The sequence below is a fragment of the Lagopus muta genome, chromosome 12, assembly GCF_023343835.1.
Source record: "Lagopus muta isolate bLagMut1 chromosome 12, bLagMut1 primary, whole genome shotgun sequence".
In the NCBI taxonomy this organism is placed as follows: Eukaryota; Metazoa; Chordata; class Aves; order Galliformes; family Phasianidae; genus Lagopus; species Lagopus muta.
The window spans coordinates 1,794,074-1,816,342 of NC_064444.1; the positions used below are offsets into that span (position 1 = coordinate 1,794,074).

General features: G+C 43.4%; 1 protein-coding gene across 8 annotated transcripts in view; it reads right to left on the minus strand.

Moving 5' to 3' along the window:
• Positions 1-4,480: 4,480 nt before the first annotated feature.
• Positions 4,481-22,269, minus strand: part of LOC125699466 (BTG3 associated nuclear protein) — a 126,848-nt gene continuing 109,059 nt past the window's right edge. For 3 of the 8 annotated variants that reach the window (XM_048959025.1, XM_048959024.1, XM_048959027.1), the window contains 3 exons: positions 8,866-9,009; positions 8,321-8,383; positions 4,481-5,278 (listed from right to left, as the gene is read on the minus strand). In XM_048959025.1, the coding sequence (XP_048814982.1) occupies positions 5,207-5,278; positions 8,321-8,383; positions 8,866-9,009 (279 nt within the window). In that variant the 3' untranslated portion in view covers positions 4,481-5,206. Of the gene's footprint in view, positions 5,279-8,320; positions 8,384-8,865; positions 9,010-22,269 lie in introns of those variants that run through there. The other 5 variants (XM_048959028.1, XM_048959026.1, XM_048959030.1 and 2 more) reach the window with 3 other exon arrangements.

The window sequence follows — 22,269 nt, forward strand, 5'->3', positions numbered from 1 at the left end:
AAAGCAGGGCAAAATCCGGTTATTAAACTGAAAAGGTTGATAATTAATTGCAGATGCATCATGTCCACACGGTGGTGGTTTTTTATATACTGGTAAGACAAAGAAGAGAGTTACTTTCCTGCTCACAGCTGCTTTCTGTGTCAGATGCAATTCAGAACGCAGCAGCCCAAGGGTTAAACATTTACTAGTTTTTAATTAGAGGTAGCTGGCCGAGCTCCTCTGCTAAGATCAATGCAGCAAAAAACAATATAGGCTTTGCATAAGACTAGAAGGAAAGATTATGGTGGGAGAAGTAAAAAAAAACCATATCAAAAGGAAGTGAAAAGAGGGGAGAGACCATTCTAGCACTAAGAGCTGAACCAACCCCAGGCCAAGGGAGGTGTATGTACATATCTATAATGATTCTATATCATAGAATATATTCTATATCTGTCTATGATTCTATGATATATTTATGGACATGTTATAATATAATATAATATAATATAATATAATATAATATAATATAATATAATATAATATAATATAATATAATATAATATAATATAATGGACACGTACACAAAGCAAGTCAAAGAGTACTTTTCAATTAGTCCAGTGGTATCAGCCAGCTCCCACTTGTTCCCTGCTTTACCAAGGAAGTCAAGGACAAATTCAATATATACTCATCTACTCATCTATTAAAAAATGTCTTAAATATATGCACAGGATATTTATTCTCCCTGTGGTAATAGCAAGAGTAAAGTCCCTTTTACTTCAATTGACTTGCTTTAATTCTCAGCTCCTGCTACGATGCACTGAAATTGGCAGGCAAACCCCAGCACATCTTTAACAGAAATCCCAAAGATTCTGCAAGAAAAACAGGGAATCAGTGTGGACAATGGGGGGGTTTTACTGCTTTCAAATGAAACACCATACGTGTCCAGGCTGGGCCACAGCGAGGGACAAGGAATGGTCTGTCCTTCCAGCTGCCATCATAGCATAGGATGGAGCGACGTCGTGCTCAACTTCGCTTTCCATCCAAGCTTTTGTCAATCTGTTGCACAACTGGATTAAGTTTCCATTAAATAGGATGAAAAACCCGAAAGAAAATATTTACTGGAAGATTATACAGCATATATTAACTCACGCTCGACTCGAGCTGTTGGAAAGAGATGAAACCAGATAGTTTGCCTAAACATTCAAAAGCACAGCTTAACTCCTGTGCCTGGAAGAAGCACAGAACATTTCCTTGCCTACTGGTTCAACGCAAATATCCACAGCCAGGAAAAGAATCCTAAAGATGTCATTTTTTTTTGCCCCAAGTATAAAATTTTATTAGGCTTAATTAGAAGACATTCTTCTTGGACAAATATAAACTTTGCCCATTTTAATAAGTAAGAAAAATAAGGCCATCAAACACAACACGCTCTTGAATTAAACATCCCATGTGAAGCTGCGGATGAGGATAAAAACAGGTTTTCCCCCAGTCCATTGGTTTATCCCACCACTGACCAACTCTTGATGAGGTCCCCTGACCTATTCAGATGTTGAGTTGCATCCCACCCACCTCAGCTCTCAGCTTTGCACAGCTCCTTCCATGCTTCCAGCAGCTCCTGCCTCCACCTGCTGCAGTTACTCACAGCTTTGCAGGGTATGAAACAACCCCTACATACATCAAACCACATTTAGCAGAGAAATTAAGCACGTCAGCTCGTAGCAGCACATTACAAGAGCAATCTCAGCTTACCCCAAACAGCAGGGTAACTAAATGACTTTCTTATTCCTGGCTTCAGTCAAGGAAATGAGGTTTGACTGTCGAGTACTCATCTAAATCAGCAGAGCTTACAGAAGCGCTTTGGGATCATCACGGGTGAAAGGGCCATTCTTATTCCTGATGATGGAAAACAGTTTTTGCTGAATTATAGCTGTGGCTCCAGATTTTCAGTGCCCAGATAGGAATTCTGAAGGAATTACCAATACAAGTTGGTGCAAATTACTCTGCAGTAATTTGTGTGGGTGTGGGTTTTTTTCTTCATTAGATATCAGCTTCCTCACTGTGTTTTCTAACCTGAAACTCCAGAGCAATTCTGTGAAGCAGGCAGATATCAAAGCCACGGCTACCAGAGCGTAGCAAACACGTGCCAGGTCCTCCATGATGGAGACAAGCACTAGAACAACATCTTGGCCAGCATTCCTTGCTTTGCAGGCAAACTGTCAATACTGAAATGTCTAAAACTGTGCCTAACGAAGGCATTCCAGTTTATTTGGGTCACAGAAGGGTGCTCGTTTTTATAGTTTTGTTTTGCAAGGCAAAATATGTAAAACTAATAAGGAATAAAAGAAAGGAAAACAAAACCAGAAACGAAACAAGCCAACAATGTATGATTCTTGGTCATAGGTTCTCACCCCCGGCCTCTTGGACTAAAGCAGCATCAGGAGAAAAAAAAAATGATTTTAAACCACTAGAAGCTGCAAATCAGTAAAGGAGACAAAATGAGAACTCATTCCTAGCAGATCAACCACAATGGCCAAACAGTTCTGGTGGGCAGAACTACCTCTGTGTGACCAACGTGGATGGAGAGCCAAGCCAAACCCTCAATACTGCTGCAAGAGCATCTTAAATACAGGTAGGATTTCTTACTGCTTACTTAGCAGCTTACTTACTACTTACTACTTACTTAGCAGCTTACTGCTGCTACGTTACTGTTATGATGATCTCTGTATGAACACACTTGCACAGGACCTTACAGATTCTTCATAGTTACAAGCTTGTCCTGAAATGCTCTTCTCTGGAATGTCTGGTTTGCACATGACATAGCCTGTGATGTCTAGAAAACATATAAAACATTCTTGAAAAGGAGTCATTTCCTCCGTGGACAAAGACATAAATCCTGCAACTACATAAAATCTAAGGGAGCAGGGACAGCAATTACTCACAGGAATACCTGACTCAGTGCTGAAGTCTCTTTGAGCCATAAACACAACGTGACACAGCTGAGACTAAACAACATTCACAGCCCAGGAAAAACCCAGGTCTGGAGGAACACTCAGTCAGAACATCTGAATGCACAGAAGGACCTTAACATGGTCCTCTGCTTACCTACATGTTTCAAATGATTTATACACTCTCCACACTGGTGCAGGTTTGTCCTGAAATCTAGCCAATGCTACGCAGTCACTCTGAGCTGAAGACTTGAGCATGCAGCACTCTAATGGCTAAAGGAAACCTCTCTTGAACTCAGTTTTTTTCCTCATACGCTTCATCTTCTACTTGAGCTGAAAAATGCAGAGAAAAAAAAAACTTCATCATATCATAAAGACAGGTATTGGTACAGTTAAAATCTGCGTGTGTGTTCCTCGTGAAAAAAGGAGATGCTCAGGGCTCAAAAGGAAAGCTGGGCAAGAGAAGGACTCTCTGATGAAGACAGGAAAGGCTCTTTGCAGCAAGAGTGTGGTATGTGGCAGCACGCAGGTGTGCCATCCCTATGCGTACTCAGTGTCATTTCCAAGAGATAAATTATTATTAAACACTCAAATGCACAGCCTTGCTTTATTTTTAGGCTTCTGTTTGGGTGCCAAGCTCTTTAAAAATCACCCAGTCTGAGAAGCACTATTAAAAGAAGAAACTGAAGAGCAGCCAAATTCTTAGCCTGTTGCAAACATTGTATTCTGCAGGCTGTGGTTCAGTTTGCATTGTATTTGTGCGTCAACAAATGCCCTGAAGGAAAGCAAGAATTTACATAAAGTGCAGTGCTTACCAAGGACAACATTCCCAGGAACTGGGTGTGCACAGCCTCCTCTCTTTCTTCCCAGAAAAACCTTTATCTTGAATTGAGCCACGTGGAATAGCTATGCCCCCACTCATTCACATATTCAATGCGCTATGAGCCATACACTGGCAACAACCATAGATCAACACAGCTGAAAAAAATACAAGCCAACCCCTCCCCCAGTGAATTCCATACTTTTCTAAGCAGGTTACAGCAGACACGCATCCTTTCCACTCAAGCTTAGCAAATATGAAAAGCTACTTTTGCTGAAATTGATATCCAGCTTCCCACAAGTCTTGGCAGGGAGAGGATTTCACCTTGCTGCTGCAGGCTGGATACCAAGACGGGTATCAGAAGTTCTGTAACTCAGCTTTTTAAGGCTGAATTCCAATCAGAGGTATTGCCCCGAACGGAGACAGGAGGTACTAAAAAGGAAACAGCTCAGAAGAATTATTCACATTTGTAAAAATGATTTCGTAGCATCACTGCGCAAAATAGGATTTGCAGACTCAAAAGCTTAACTATTCCATTTTCCTTGTACTGGAAATTCAGATAATAACGTTATCTAAGATTGATATCTTCCTTACAGACTTAATCTCACTTCTCAGTGAGACAGCAGAGCTCACTTGATAGCATCTGTCTTTGGATGCTCCAGAACTACACTGCTGTGGCACAGCCTGGTCAAACTGTACTCATTCCTACAGCAGAGAGCAACTTAGAGCTGCACTATTCATAAATACACATTTATTTTTCATTAGAAATGCATAATTACAGCATTTAAAAGCATTTTCCCCTAGAAAAGTAGTTAAGCAACAGTACAAACGAAATTGTTAGTCTTCTGCAAATAAACATTTTTCATTACACTGAACAGAAAACACCAGCAAAAGGCTAATACTCGCAGTTATGGGGTTTTTCTTTTTTTTTCCTTTGTTTTTTTTTTAATATTTTCCATTTTTGTTATAAACACCATTGCAAATAAAAAAGCTGTCTGAACGGTGAAAAATATTTGAGCTCTTGATCTTCTTGATACGTGGTAAAGCAAGTATTGCAAAGCAGCAATACACCTCCCAAGACATTTTGCAGACATTCAAATGGTGTATTTCACAGAAGAAACGACAGGATGAAACATGAATTGAAGTCTCACTGTTTCCATTAGTTGGGTTTCTTTCCAAACTGACTTTTTCCTCCTTAAATATACCTATGGGCAGGTCACGTGTTTGCTTTATTTTTCTGAGGGGTAAATTCTCAACAGACGCAGCAATGCAGCTCCAATTGCAGCAAATGGCTCTGGTTTGTTCTGGGTGAGCACAAACGGATGGTCAGAAACCTGCTGTGTGCACAGGAGCCACTGTCAGCCTATGAGTCCATCTTCCTGGGGCTGCACGACGACTGCAGGGCTCCATTTCCCACCGTGGCTCGCTGACATCTCAGCTCACGCAGCTTTTCACCACTCTCTTATTGGATTTGGATTGCTCCGTGTTCTATCTGCATCTCTGGTTGGATTGCTGACTGGAGGGTGTCAGTGCCCTGCAGAAAGAAAAGGGAGATCAGGAAATCAATACGAAAAACGTTTGTCGCTGATGCAACCAAAGGAGCAAATCACATTAATACAGAGTTCTTCTCTACACCAGTGCAATATCTGCACGAATATCAACTCCACGGTGGAGCTGAAATGTGTGCTTACAAAGGCACTAAAAATGGCCAGAAGAACAGAATGGCTTCCATACAAAACCTAAGCAGAAGACTAATGGCCTTCAGGATGGAAAAGAGAAGGCTGAAAGAACAAACCCGTAACGAGGGTCTGTAACATCATGAGTGGCACAAAGAGAGCAAATAGGGAAGAAAAGAAACCTATTTAAAGGTCTCTTCCCAGAAAGGAACCAGCCGTAAGGAGAACCAGAACTAAAGCTGTCCGTGCCCAAGAGGATGTGGGCTGGAGCTGAATGGTGCTACGGAAGAAAAACCCATCAATGGCAACTGCAGGAAGGCCAACAAGTCCCAGGGTGACAAAACTACTGTAGTATAATTATGTCTGCTCTGTGCTCCTAATTTTCTCTGCTGGTTCAGGACACAAGCAGGCTGCTGGCCTTACCCCTGCAGTCATTCTCTGCTCTGTGCCAAATGAGAATACTGCTACCAATGTTTTCTGCCTCTAAACTCTTCCTAAGGGCCTCAGGTTCTCCCCACTTTCCAAGCCTAAGCAGTCCTCCGTGAAGGGAGTTAACGTAAAAGCAATTAAAGGAGGTCTGATCAAAGATGGAGTTGCCCCACATCAGTAACTACTGGGGTAATACTGCAGTACTGCAGGGTAATCCTGCAGCAAATCACCCTTTGGACCAAGTCAGCCAGTGTACAGAAAACCAGATCACGGAGCATGTTAAAGCTATAAAATGAGAAGCATTTCAGAACAGCTGTACTGGCTTGGATAAAGTCCCTCACACCCAATAATCCTTCCCCTGATAGCAGCCAATATCACAAGCACAGATAAACTCTGAGAAAAGGGCAAGTGCTTAATGGTATTTTCCTGCACACTCCCACAGATTCCGGAGATCTGCCCTGGATGGATTTTCCCTCCATAAATTCATCTAATCGATGCTTTATGTAACGTCCTGGATACAGAAGTGTTTCCGTGGAATTCTTCTTTTATGACAATGTCTCCCCTGCTCTCAGCCTGGGTCTGAGGCTCGATGAACCACAAAGAGGCAGAGGTGGAAATTCAACCTGCGTTCCTCTCCCTTAGGCTTTGCCATACAGCCACAGATTATTTATTCAAGTGAAAATACGGGAGGTTCAAAATCATAAAGCACAGCTTCTATGCGACAACTTGGCTGTGAAATTTTCTCTCCATCTCTCTGATTTATGGCCAGTAATTGCACACCACTACAAGATCTGTACCCAGAGGTAATTCGGCACTTATTTACACATTCAATAAATTGGTGTCAATAGATCACTGTCAATAGATGAGTGTCAGAGCAGTGAATAATCCTAACATACTGCCACATCTGCTAGCAGGAAAGTCTTCAAGGGATCCAAGTTTTCTCTCCCAGTAGATGAAATCTTAATGGAATTAAAATAGCGACCAAATAACAGGCATAATGGTAATGCTGAATATTTCTCCAAAATTCAGACTAACGTAGAAGATTGCCCAAAGGGGACAAGAAGCACAACTTAGGTTTGAAATTGCCTGCAGAAGAATGTTACCACATTAATAGCTCGTATTTATATCTGTTCTATAAGGGAACTAAGAGCCTTTTGGAATGCTTGCCACTCTTAATTCTGCCCACAGCCAACTTGCAGATGCAAAACCATGCACTGCACTGAGAGCACTGAATGGAAGTGTGCAGTTCTGTGTGCTTCAGCTGGAGTCAGAGAAGGGACTCGCAGCAAACAGCTCCCTGAGATTCAAAGTCGTTGAGAACATCTCAGTACCTTGGCAAAGCAGCCCACGAATCCAATCGTTGCTCCAGTCTCGGTGAGAGATACCTCTATGACCTCTCCCTTCTGATGAAGGCCTTTCTAAGCCTGTAGGACTGTTCCACAACATTAGCCAAAAAAGCTACAGCTATCCCCATAACTCCAAGCAACGCAAATTCCAAGTTGGTTTCTCTAATTCATTATCAGATCCTTGGTTTTCAGTTTGTGTAAACCGAGGAAATATTTATGGCAAACTTATTTTTAGTCTGTTTTTCCTTTCATACTTTTCTTATTTCACATTCCTTTTCTGTTTCTCTTCAGCTCTGTATAAATCTGTGGTTAACCACAATACTAAAATCTAACACGGTGCAAAGTGTCCCTGAAAAGAAAAGTAGCTCCTCTGGTGGCTGCCAGTCGTGTGGGAGACGGATGCTGATGTTTATAACCACAGCCTCCTGCCATGGGAGGTGGGAGCCAAGGGGGGAGCACAGCCTCCAGGAACAGATCCAGCCCATGGGTGCTGGATTTGAGGTCTCCAAGGCATGGAGTGAGGACAGCAGCATGGCAGGAGAGAAACACCTCTTGCTATCTGATGCCTATATGCCCGTTAGTTGCATGGGACCAGCAGTACTCTTGGTACAGCTTCAAGAAATAAGGCACGACCCATCAGCAGTGCTCTCGTTGTCCAGCACTATTACAAGTGACTGTGAATCGATGACTGAGGAGGCCTGAAAGCACAGAGGCAAACCTAGGGAAGGAACATGACTTCCTCTATTTCTTATGCAGCTCAAGAGACCCAACATCCAAATGTTTGCAGCCAGATCAGAACTCTCTGCAAAACTGCGTATCTATCAGACAAAATTCCCTTCCCAGATTGGCTGCTGTGGATAGCATTATATTCTGGCTGGTAAGGCAATACACCTCCTACAAGCACTAGGCATTGTCTAGAAAAGGAGCCACTACAGTTGGGTTCATGGAAGAACGTGTAATCACCTTCAGAAAAATCTGACAACTGCCTTTTTGTCTTCCATAACGGCCAGCAGGAGTGGCTTTGAGTTGGTGCTAGCCTCAGCTACATGACTGCTCAAACAGACCCAGAAAAGACATAAAACACACCTCCTCCACCTTAACTGAGACCATCAAGCGTTCACTTACAATTGCATACATTGCAGCTCCCGTGGGAAATCCAGGCTGCGGATCAAAAGAACTGGAAAACTTCTGTCAGAAAGAGAATAACCTTTTTAAGAGAAACCTCAGTCTGAAAAACACTTTTTGGATAGTTTCCAAGCCAGTTTTTCCTCCATGTCCTGTAAATATGGCTCTCAGCCCTCAAGGATGCAGAAAAACAATGGTGACCAAAATAACTGTTCTCTGGGGGCACCGAGCAACAACGCCGAAGAAGGAATCGTCAGTCACCAGTTTTACCTTTAAGAAAATTATGTTTCTTATTATAGATGGCTCTATTTTTTTTTTTAACCAGTTTGGAAATAGGATCATATTCTCAAATGAGTGCTTGTGCCCATCCACACCTGAAGAAGATGACACTTCTGCTAAATTTTGTGTTTTTGGTTTGGAAACAGGGCCGTGAACTCACTCAGATAGCTCATCTGGCAGATGTTCCAAACGAGTTAAGTACATTGAGAAGGTAAATATATATATATGGCAGATATATATATATTGACACATAAACACAGGCATACTTGACTGGTTGCAGAGTGGTCTGTCACTGGTGTGAGCTGCACATACTGGACTTGGATATCGCTGCCTTGCAGTGGGGATCCATCAACTCCTCCTGATGCAGGCTCTGCAGATGCAACAGCTATCAGCTGAGCGCCCTGCAACACCTGCAAGCAGAGCAAAGGAGAAACAGCTTGTGAACAGGCACAGCCAGAAATGCATTAGGAAACAACGACCTGAAAACAGATGCAAAGCCAAAATTAAACAGAAATTTAAGAGAACTTGTCTTCAGTAACAGCTTAAACAATATGGGTCTCCAAGAGGACGTGGTACAGACATGGAAGATTCTCACACAAGGTTCTCACTGCATTTTGCCTTATGAGACCTGGATTCCTGCAGCTGTTCCCTGGAAGGGCTAACAAGCACCATACCTGGAAACGTTTGGCCCTCTTATGATCCCTAACACAAAATAAGTCATCCCCTACCTGTATCAACACTAGCAAAGGACTATATCACCCTGGTGGCCTATGCTAAATAGATCAATTCTAATTCCAATTCATTTGCACAATAGTTAGCACACTAATTCACCAGTCCAATTACCACATCTCTATTCTCTGGGTGCATCCAATTCCCCCCAGCTCTGCTGAGCTGTACTTGCAACCCAAACAAAAGCAAGGCTTGTAAACTTAAGAAGCCACACGGAAGGAAAAACCAAAGCAGTGATTGTGCTGCATAGTTTGTAAGTATGAGAAGTGTTCTGTTTCACAGATTGCAGCTATGAAAACTGATCTGTTTATTCTGCCAGCCAGCAGATGAGCACAGCAGTGCCGTCGGCTCAGGTTCCTCATAGGATGAGCTGGTGGGAAGCTGCTTCAGAAACCTCTTCTGCTCGGTTTTATCATGGCAGAAAGAGAGAGGGAGAAAACAAAAGGCAAACATTGAGTTCACTTCTAGCATTCTTGCACCTTCAGGTTGAAGATAAGAGGGTAGAAGACAGGTTTGCTGGGGAAAAAAAAAAGGACTTGTTCTGTTTTGCTTGTTTGCTGTTGTCTCTTTGCATGGAAATATTGGGCTCCTGTGGCTGGGAAGCATTTCAAAAGATGTTTTCTTGGCAAACTGCTTCCAATGAGAGATAGTGGCTTTCCTAAGGAGTGGGCTGTTGCCGCCCTCATGATAAACGACACCTCCCTAAGCACTGCAAAAGATAATTGATGAAGGATTCATAATTCTGCTAATGATTATTGCAAAGGGTAAGTGGGACAGACCGAGCAGTCTGCACTGCAGTAATGCCAACAGCACACAGCCATCTCCCAACTAATGTGTTCACTGTTATATAAATAGAGAGACAGAGCCAAGATACTTATTCTCACAGCCAAACACATTCAACTTTCGACAATTTGTTACAGTAATGTTTATCTTCCCATTGTATGTGAAGGTGTAGATTTACAAATTACTGCTAATTAATGCTCGCAGCCACTGACTCTACACATCTGCATGCTGACTGCTTGAGGCTGAGTCCCCCGATAGCCGAAGAGCAACAGAAGAGCAGATGGTTCACCCAAAATTGCTTGCTTAAATGCATCCCTGCAATGAGAGCAATTGTAATTTACTACTTGAAACACAAATCAGAATAAAATATACATATGTGAACAACAGCAAGTCCCCCGATCTCATTTTAAAATGCAGCCAAAATATACAAGTTCCATTTTGGTTTCTATATGCTGTGAGTGCCGTTTTGTTTTTAACCACCTCTGGTATTTGAACCACAGCGCTCAAAAGATGCCTTTCAAACGAAGGAAAGAGAACCGAGAGCAAAAATAACATTCTGAACAAAAGCCTCCCTTACCCAAGTATGATTTCTCAGCTGATGGGAGGGTGGGTGGCCATGAAGGAGTGGGCAGCACAGCCCCTCCTTGGGGAGGGTGGGAGGCCAAGAGGTGACCCCTAGGAAGGACCTTTGGGGTGTTGGCAGGGTTTTATGGGGATCTTGGATGTTCTGAGATACCTTCTGCACCAAGCTGCAAAAGGATGCTGCGTTCTGTTTTTACAGGAGTAAGCAAAAGCCTCTTGTCCTGCACTATTTACTTTGGAACGACATGATACGCCTCATCAGAACTACACGGCAGTCCGTCCTATTGATTGTCTGCAGCTCTAAAATGTATTTGGTCTCAGTAACTTCTGAAACAAACCTCAGGACGACTGCAAGCAACCAAACCAGCCCCTTTCTTGCCCGCTTTAACAACAAAGAAGCCTACAGCTGCTAACAGCACCAGCTTCACTGTCTTAGGATGCGCTCCCAACTGCACCCCTTACAAAGGGAATCTCATCACAGAAGCATAGAATGGCCTGGGTTGAAAAGGACCACAGTGATCCACCACTGGTTGGATTTGATGACCTTTAAGGTCTTTTCCAACCTGAGCAGTTCTAAGCCACCCTTTCTAGCTCTCTCCAGCAGCACCACTGATCGACACATGGTTCAGAAAACACCTAATGATGCCAATGGAGTGGGAAGTTTGCTTATGGTCCTGGGGGCTCTACAATACTTTCTTTCATAGTATTCAACGTGCCACAGAAAAGGAGGCACCCCAATTTCCTTTCACACAGGCTAGGAAGGTCCAAGATGAAGAAATTCTCTCCAAATCCCACGCTGACATGCAAACAGTCAAACAAATGGGAAAAAGAACAGAGTTCATACAGCAGACTGCAGATAAAAGCCCCAGCCCTACGACTTCAATCTGCCCCATCTCACAGTTCTGTCGTGTTTGCCACAAATTCTATAGGAAACTATGTGCAAAAATTACAGACATCAAGGGATCAACAGCTTTATGTGGCACAGTGGAGGAGTGGGGGAGCAGAGACCTCAGCAGTAGGTGCAGGTGTGAGGATATGGCTTTTCTTTGGCTGCTCACTTGGCTCCCAGACCAATACTTCAACTTTGTGATTCTTACCCGCCCTTGACCTTAAAATAAAGGAACTGTACCACAAAAATTAACAATCTGCCCTGAAAATGAACCTCTTTTCCCAACTCCGCTGGGCTCCTCTAACATCCTGCCTCGCTGCTCCAAAACAGGTAACAGAATATGGTTAAACTGAAAAATAATAAACTTTCCTTCTAACAGAAGGGATTAATTCGTGCTCTGGACACCCACAAACAAGCAGCTTGGAGGCAGCTTCCACTCACTCAGCACATAACCCAGCAGGACCCGACTCTGAGTTTTTGCTCCTGCTCACTTGGGTTGGTGAGGGCTCAGATCAGTGCTAAGAACAGCCCTACCAAAGTCCACCCTTAAATTAACAAGCAAACCTTAAAAAGTGTATTTTTTTTTTTAATAGGTCAGGGGAATATTTGGAAAAAAGGCATGTTTGGCTATCTGCTACTGCTTGATGGTAGTGTAAGGTGTTGTCTTGACAGCGATGAGATGTTCAGCTCTCAGAGCCTTTACATCACCTTTACATACCCCTCTTTGCAGATGCTTTGAAGCTACCGATGCTCTTCAAGCACTGTTGGTGGCCTGGCCTGATCTTCCCAACCTTCACATCTCAATGATGACAGCACTGCACGCTGACCCTGCTGCACAACCCACCTCAACCACAAAGCACCAGAGAGCCCCATCCCTCACCATATCCAGCAGCTCTCAGAAGAAGAAAATGTTCCCTGACTCCTTCCGAAAGAACACTGAGTGCGTTTCTATTAGTTTTGATTTTCAACCATCCTAGAAATACCAGAAGGAAAAGTATTTTGCTCAGCTGTTTATAATGATGTGTGAACTCCTGGCATTGCCCGCGCACACAACCGCAGCCTCTCTGAGCAAACATTTGCTCTCCTTAGAGCTTCCAATGAGACTCAAGAGCCAATGGGTCTGATAAAACAACCTGAGGGTTGGACACATCCCTCCTGTTCTCTTGAAGCATTTTGTGCCCATAGACATCATCACCCACCCCTCCTTACAGCAACACGTGGGCTGGATGGGACCCGCAGAGCCTTGCAGCAGCATCCAGCTGTGCTCCCATTCACCCCGACCTTGGCCTTCCTCCCCTTGGGTGCTTTTTGCTTCCTTCCCCCTCTTGTTGTTTTTCTACCCTTCTCTTCTCAAAGTCTTGATGGATGGAAACATGAAGGCTTTGAGTCGGGAGGTCCCACATTTCTATTTTTGGTCCCGTCTTCAGTGAGTTTGCCATGAAAAATGTGGTAATAATAAAATTAGTAGTAATAATGAAAACCAGCAATCTTCTCTGCTCTCCTCCTTTCCATTTTTGCCCATAACTAATAGTTCCATTCAACATTCATCTGCCAGGGCAGGAAATAATAATAATAATGAAAAAGAAAAAAAAAAAAAAAAGATTTAAATATAATAGATTTTCCTTTGGTTTCTTCCAAGATTATTCAAACACAATTTCCAACCATGGTTCAGTTCCTATCATCACATCCTCTGCTGATTTTACTTATCACAGAAAATGGTTCATCCTTTTAAAGCCTTTTAAAGTCATTCTCTATCCCCCGACCCTCCAATAAAGGTAATTGTTTCAGGATAACTGAAGTTTGCTTAGCAAAAAACCAAACCCCTCAGTCTGGTCCTTGACAGATTGAGCCTTCTGAAACACATTCTTGCTACTGTTGTTGTGTACTTTTTTATTAATCTAGGCAAGCCCATATGTTTGCCTACCTATAAAAAGCTCAAAAACAAGACACACTGGGATTTCAATGCCTTTTCTTTCCACCATTTCTTCCCATTCCTGCTGCAGGAATGCAATAAAAGACGACTTTTCTTTGAATAATGAGACTGAACCACTGAAAGGCTGGTTGTTCATGGATGGGTCACAGCAGAAAATGCTGTCACTGATGCACAGCACCTGAGCAAACGCCGCACGTCAGAAGTGAGTTTTGCAGAGGAAAATGGGAAGCTCTGTGGGATGCTGCAGCTAAAACACAGGTGAAAGGACACAAAAGTGTACAGACAGCAATGGCTTTACTGCCCTCCTGTCATCACCGATCCATCCAAAGGACGAGCACAGCTCCAAGCAGGTTGCCAAAGCTTTGGCAGCACACTGTTCTCAGCACAATGCATTACTTTGCATTTGGCTTAATTAAAAGGCGGGTGGAGTCAATCATATCAGAGAGCAAAGATGACCTTTTGCTTTCATTCTTACTTTCATTACTGAGCGTTTCATTACCATTACATAGCATTAATTATCAACTTTCTTTCATATCTTTCATTGAAACACCGAACAGCATTAATCAAAGAGATTTGGGGGAAAACACCACAAAATACAAACAGGAAGGCTTCAATGGCATTTTTGCAGTATATCAACTAAACTATTTCCAATAAGTTTAACACTACCTGCAATCATTTGCTATGGAGCTTCCTTTCTGTGATCTGAATGGTGTCTTGGAAATGCAAAGCCAACAAGTAGAGGCAGTCAAGTCCATAGAAAAGTACACAGTCTATTTTTGATAAAGTAATATTGATTCATATTAGGTACTGCAACATTTTAATTATTTACTAAGTGCATTCTAAACTTTTCCCTGAAAATTGAATTAAATTGAATTAAAAATGCACCCCATCTGTCTGTGGTCAGATGGGCCCCATCGAAATATAAAAACAACTGTTGCCAAAGGAAAAATCAGGCTATGACATCTGCTTTCCACTTGGGAAAACACCAGACACCAGGTAGGGACTGGGCTATGGAAAGAAACAGCCATGGGCTGTGGGAGACCCAGCAGTAATGAAGTGACTACAAGTGAGAGAACAGAGATTCCTATTTGCATTTCCCATCACCCAAATGGAATGGCTCCGCTCACCTGTCCTCAAGCACTGCTCTGTGTCTGATAAGGATTCTGCAGCAAATCACACGTGAGAAGATTGCTTGAGGCAATACATTCAGTTTCTCATTCCGATGCATTTTGCTTAGAATAAAAGCGAGCTAAACCGAATGTAAGTGGAAACGACATAAAAAGGATTCACTGCCCTTAAAGATTAAGGGTATCATCCTGAAGTTAATGACCTTGTTTGTAAAGCTTTACTTTGGGTCATTCCTGATTCCATTGACCCCCTGTACCTAAATTTGCTATTTATTTCCTGCATAAAACGTGCCAATACGAAAATAAATCCAGCAGATATAAAAGTCCAAGACAGAACCATTCCGGGAGAGAGGAACTCGCCCCGCTGTGTATTTCTAAGCATGCTGCATCGAACCGTGCAAAATGTGACCTTAAATCTGTCAAAACTTCATTAACTTACACCCCTACAGAGCCATATAACTGAGAGCACCTCCTTTACATTCCCCAAACTAAAGCCCATGAAAACCGAAACTGATTTCGGGTCTACCAAGTGTGGAAAAATGAGGAGAGTAATTCCAGAGTACGTTTTTATCAGTGGCACTATTTCCTCGCATAACAAATAATAAAGCATCTCATCTGCTTTTACTTGGAGCGTATCAAGCAGCACGGTTTTATTCCATAATGTCTACTTTAAGATTCCCTTAATGCGCCGGGACAAATCCCGAACACAAACTGCAGCGATTGTGGTTAGCTGAACAAACTTTACAAAAATGTCCATCTTTCTGGTTAATGTGGTTGGATCGAGCTAGATAAGGGGCAGCAAGCTGTGGCTTAGCAGATTTAAACCATCTGCAGCTTCTAAAGAGCAGGAGCCCCTTCCCAGCACCTTGCTCCCCACAAGCTGCGTTCAGAGAGCCCCAAGGAAAGTGGGGCTCTGCAAACCCAAGGGACAAACCTCAGCCTCTGAAAATCTATGGCATGCCATAAAGCCACCGGTATGCTTCAGCACAACAGCTTTATGGAGAGCTGCAGCCGTCGGAGTAACACTGCAATGGGCCCCGAGCACAGCAGAGTGAGAGGCACAGAGCTGGAGTGAGAGGCACAGAGCTGGAGTGAGATGCACAGAGCTGGAGTGAGATGCACAGAGCTGGAGTGAGATGCACAGAGCTGGATTGAGATGCACAGAGCTGGATCGACGTTTGGAAGGGAAAACATGGCAGAAGTTCATGATCTTTATTAGCATTCCCCTGTACGTGGTTTTTTTTCCCTCTAATAACTTGTAAATAAATAGTCTGGGGTCTCTGGAAAGCGTTCACATCTGATTTGGTAAATAAGCTGGAGAAACGTAAGGGAGCCCAATAAATGGAGTCAGTTCATGTTCTCTTGTTTCTCTTTTAAAACAGACACCTCTCACACCAGCACACTCCCCCCAGCCCTTTCCAAAGCACAATTTAACCAAAGCAGTCTGACCCACTATACCTGAATATAATATATATAGCATGTATAGTATTTACAAATGCACAACGTCTATGAAAAAGGCAAGGAGATCACAACCTGCACCCACATTCATAGAACCACAGAATGATCTGGGTCAAAAAGGAGCACAGTGCTCATCCAGCTCCAACCCCCAGCTGTGTGCAGGTCACCAACCAGCAGCCCAGGCTGCCCAGAGCCACATCCAGCCTGGCCTTGAATGCCTGCAGGGATGGGGCATCCACCATCCTGCCTGAACTAAGGGTGGAGGTGCAGACATTCAGTTTAAGCATCTCATGCTTCTGCTGAGCCAGCACAGCGCTGTGTTTGTCCACTCAGCTCTCCTAGTCCCTCTGAGGAGTGGCTGGTGGCAAATGAAAAACCTAATCAGTGTAATTAAGACTTTATCTTTGCACTGTTGCACTGGCTGAAAGGGATGCAGGCTTAATTGATGTGAAACAAAGGACCAAATTAATGGTCTTTCTATCACATGATCTAAGACTTCACACAAGCTCATCATACGTAAGCAGTTCAAACCTACATCAGCCTTTTTTGTTTGCTTTTTTTAATCCAGAGAATGATCCACGTCACAGGTAGATGGACAGTAAGGTCCCTGCCAGCATCAGAAAATAGGTAACAAAGCAAAGGAACAGGTATTGTCCCAAAATGCTTTGGGGTCACATCCTACTGATGCCAAGAAGGGTCCAATGCACACAGAACTGAACTCAAGTCCCATAAAATTATGCTCAATAAACCAAAACACAACACAGGCCCTCACTGAAAATGTACTTCAAAACTGGCATGTGTGCAAACCTTGATTATAATTAGTTGGCAGTTCTGCTGCAGATGTAATTTCAGTAAAAATTACTTGGATACGGAAAGAAAAATTACCTCATCTAAATCGACCGTATCGAATTAAGGGGCTTGTAAGGCAATCTGCACCATACATCTGACTCATCTATTGTACAAAGATGCTCTCAGGAAATGGCCCGCAGGGGGAAGTTTCCCCAAACGACTCTGTGGTTAACCAGCAGCTCTCCTCAGACCTTGTACTTCCCAAATCACAACCCGTGGCCTCACTGAGCTGTTACACAAAAGATAAGTTTTGTGCACAGGTACCTGAGTTAAGGAGTTTGAGTATTTCTTGCTCTCCTTCCCCCCTAGAGGTGAGGCTCAGGCTGCAGTTCCTCCATCTCTTTTCTGCATCTCTGCTTAGGTTAAGCAATGTGTTACCTTATTCAAGCTACACACATGCACATAAGCAGATATAATCAGCCCACCAAAATCATTCCACATATCTCAATCATCTTTCAGAAAGAAAAAAAAAAAGAAGAAAAAGCAGCAATATACCACCAAGCATTTCAGCCTCCTGCATCGCTACAGCTTGCAAAATCTTCTGAGTTAATTCAATCTAAGAACGTGAAAGATGATTCAAATCCTCACAGCTGCAACACTTTGTGATGCAGCACTTACTGTTAGCAGTAGGTACAGTGAAGTGGATGGAACTGCTTCCAAAAGCAAGGATTTTTAAGAGCAGACCATTAAACCTCTCTACCATAATTCACTATTTTGAGAGACAGTAATGAAGCTTTTGGCTTAAACAGTTTTTGTTGGTTGGTTGCTTTTTTTTTCCCCCCCCCATTAAAATGTTGTTTTTGGGATTTGGTCAACATAGAACTGAGTGCTATTAAGAAACAGTTTGGAGAGTGCAGAGACAAATACTACGGTGTCAAAGAAATGGTTTGAAGCTGGAGCTGCTGAGCGTATGAGCTGCAGAGGAGTCAGCCCTGAGCGACCCAGACTCACTCCCACTGACCAGCACTGATAGAGGTTATCCCAGTGAAAAATAAACGGTGACTCACCAGCATCTGGCTGGTGGGAAAGTTTTTGTTGTGACATAACAGCCAAGCGGGAGAGGAGAGCTTCGTCTTCCAGGGCTGTCTTCCTTTATGTTTTTGTGTGACAAGTCTAAAAATGTAAATATGGTTTTAAATGTCACCCCGCTGGTCTCATCCTCCAGTCTGCGGATCCTGCCAGCATGAGTTACGCTTCAGCGAAAGGTCAAGAGAAATGCTGGAGCACTTAGCTTTACGACAAACACACACTGCAGAACTCTGCTGAAGTCTTCAGCCACTTCCAGCACAAAGAGCATTCAATCCTTTCGCAAATAACTTCAAACTACAATCAGGCTGCTGGTGCTGACGAGAGGATCTGTCCCCTGTGATGAGACTAGCAGTAAATACACCACTTAAAGCAGCCAGCCCAGATCACTGAGGATCCACCAGAATCACACACATCTGTTATCTCGCTCTGAAACTCCTAAAACAAAGTATGGGCTTCTATTCAGAGCAGTGATTTCAGTTTGATTCCAAATAGAAGAGGCATGGAGGGGAGCTGCAAGTGTTTGCATCACAGCTGGCAGTGAATTGTTGGTTGTTTTTAAAATGAGCAATATAAGATATGAAAGTTTGGTGCTTGTTGCTTGGGCAACAAAACACTGCTCCCACCGTACGCCGCATGCTGCTATTAAAAGGGAGAAATATGGATGGGGGAAAGCACATGTTACAATGGCATGAGCCTAAATGGGTAGGGGAACTACAGATCTGGAGCACTGCAATGCAGGGTGGTGAGGCACTGGCACAGGTTGCATAAGGAGGCTGTGGATGCCCCATCCCTGCAGGCATTCAAGGCCAGGCTGGATGTGGCTCTGGGCAGCCTGGGCTGCTGGTTGGTGACCTGCACACAGCAGGGGGTTGGAACTGGATGAGCACTGTGCTCCTTTGCAAGCCAGGCCATTCTATGGTTCCTAAAGAGAAGAAGTTGAATACACTACCTCTCGTACTTTAATTATGGAGTGGTGTGATCAGTTCCATCTGTAACAGTCAGAAGTGCATAATGGCTCCAAAGGGGAAGCAGAACTGCAGAAGGAGGTGCCTGTAGCTGTGCCTGAGCTACAGATCACAGGAGCTGGAGAAAGCTGCAAGCACATACCTGTCCATTACAGAACACTTAAGTAAGAAAGCAGCGCTCCTGAGAATTGCCTGAACCATATTAAAAGTTTCTCATGAAAACTAGACAGAAAATTACACTATAGTCATAATACAAGAAAAAAAAAAGGCAGGAAGGATGTGACGAAGTGTAAATCTGACAGAAGTTAACATCAGGTTCAAACATTCAGTTTTTTTCCTGCCAGCAAGCCCAAGGAACCCAGGAAACCTAAGGCAGATGCCCTCTGACTGGCATAGATGGAGAGGGGTACAGAACTGTCAGTTGGCTCAGGTTTTACTTTTCCACCCCACGGCTTGAACACAAACAACTGAGAAATTCCATCAGGATGTGCACAGTTAGTATAAAATCCAGAACTGCAGGTTACAGACAGTCGTACCACGAGAAAGAGACACACTAACAGTTCATAACATTGCAACTACTTCCTCAGTAGGTATTGAGCGCGTTAGTGAGTAGCAAGCATCTTATTAAGTGGGCATCAACTTCTGTTTTGAATCCCAATTACATCAGGATGAGTGCTGAGGGAATCTGATGGATGATAGAAGGAGTGAGGCTTCTATGGGGCACACAGCAGAAGAGCTCAGTCTCCATTCCATGGCCACAGAGGTATTTCATGGAAACGTCTGTTGCTGTGCACACATCACTTCCATGCAAGCCATGGTTCCAGATGTTTTAAACAGAAAAGGATGACAAGAATGAATTGAAATACAAATATTTCAAAGTATTTCAACGTACCCCACAGCTCTAATCTTAGCTTTATCTAACAGTTAAATTCACGTAAAGAGAATCCAAACTAACAGGAACTTCACCTACACTGCTTAAATTCTAGCATGGAAAAGGACAGTGTGACTGCAAGCAGCTCAGTTTGCTCTGGCAATGACCAAAACCAAAAGCAGATGGAATGTATGCTTTAAGCTCTGTATCATGTTTCACTTATTAAAAAAAAAAAACACAAACCACCTATGTTTCACATCAAAAAGATTCTCAGACAATAGCGCTCCAAAGCCATTAGGAAAGAAAAATGATTGATTTCTTTTATTAAAGTAGGTGCTCTCGCTTCTATGCACTGTCATATTTGAAACTGTCATCTCTTGGACAAATTCAATCTGTCAGACAAACACAAATCTCCCTCCTCTGATTTCCATCAAAGCTCACAGATAAGAAATCAGTTATAAATGCTGCTGTGAAACCTCATCCTTTCTGCTCAGCTGCTCCATCGGCGCTCTGCTCAGCAACGGTGCTCTGCCTGTGCTTTCCCTTCACTCAGAGCACCACGCAGTCAGAGCTCAGCACAGCCCTGGAGAAGTGTTTTGCAACTGGTGCTTCCTTCACACCAGCGTTTGCAGTGATGAAAATAGGCTTTTTTTAATGTAGAGCCATAAAATGAAAATGGATCTTAACGGGGCACCAGTTTGGTGCATTATGTATTACGGCCACGCAGATGATACTTGCCCCATTTTGCAATTAATTCTTGGTTACTGATTTCCTCAGTTTATTTCTCTCGGGTTGGGGTCAATAAGCTGACCTTCAGGAGTTGCACGAAGTGCTAAAAATGCAAATTGCAGGTTGAGAGCACAAATAACATCCCTTTCCTGGTAGCGATTTCCAAATTGCAGCCTTGACTTGCACGCGTTAACCTCCAGCATGACGTCCAGTGATGCACAGGAAAGCATTTTCAGAGCAAAAAGCTGATAACCACAGCTCATCTGTTTCAATTTTGAACGAAGAAGTGACTGTTTATCCACTTCCCTTCCTGCACGGCTTAGAAAACCTCTATCAAGTCATTCTAAGCACATTAGGTAACATGTACGCACTGTTCTGCTATAAATCATTAAAATCTCTCCGTTTTGGGGTGGAAAACAATTGGCACAGTAGTCGAGCGCCTGTTCTCCCTCGTGGATTGAACTCTGGCCATATGTCTGCTGTCAGGGCAATTTCACCCCTGAAGAACAGCCTCGGGTCTGCACTGAAGTTCAGTGCTCTTATCTGTGCTCCGTCATTTATTCCATCACCGCTCGCGTTCATTTCCCACTTCTCAACCCGCGGCGGCCGCTTCCTATGGGCTGTGAAGGCAGGGATCGCCCGTGGGTGCTGAGGCTCCCAGTCCCCACTGCAGGGCTCCCACTTTCACCTCGGTGGGGCTCCCACCTTTCACGGCCTGCAGTTGAACTGAGCTCAGGCTCTCACACGCGGCGATGCCCTTCGCTACCGGCTGAGCCTGCGGGCCAGCCAAAGGCCTCTCCTCTCTGAAGGGATACGCAGGGAGCATTTGCATACACGTTAAACTTTCCCATCATCATCGTCTGCATTTTTTTTTTACGACACGCTTTGGAACAGCTCTCAGTCTTATTTTCTTTTTTTATTTCTCATTTTCGGCGAGAAAAGGAAGAGGGATACGGAGCTTGAATTTGAAGCAGACTTCAATGAAAGCTCTGAACCCATAACTATTGTTTTCTTAGAGCACACATCTGGCTTTCCCCAGCACACTGCCAGTTCTGTAACTCAGTTTAATACCCAGCTGGGATAATGTAAAACTAGCATATAACCTAAAATCAATGCTAGAAGCACATTTTTTTGTTCAGTAATACATGTATGCATTAAGTTCAACTTGACTAACATTCTACTCACATACTGAAAAGCTTCTATCGATGGAGGAGGGGGAGAGGAAAGGGAGAATCACACCCCAACCAGGCACTGTGCATGTGTGGCCACACAACTGGAGCCTGGAACCAAAGCTCACCCAAGCAGCATCAAATCATGCTCGTAAAAGGTTAAAATTACTTTGTTTTTTTTTTTGTTACAACAAAAAGGCAACTTTTTAAAGCGCAGACATTTAAAATGTGGTTTTCTCATAACATCAGAAAGGAATTATCAAAGAGTGTAGCACTGGTGTGTTGCAGGAATGTTCCCCGGGCTGTTGACAATCTTTTCCCTGACCAGCTTGAAACTCTCCTCTTTCTACAGCCCGTGGGAGGCACGATGTCTGCTAACAACATTTTTACTCTTAGGAAACTAAGCATACCACAGTGCACGGAGAAAACTGCTGCACACAGAGTGCTGAACCTACAGAACACTTATACAGAAAAGCATCTTCTTTTGGCAACTCCGATGGCCAAAACATAACTCAAAAGCCGGGGCAGCAATAAAAGCGACAACCCGATAATGTTCT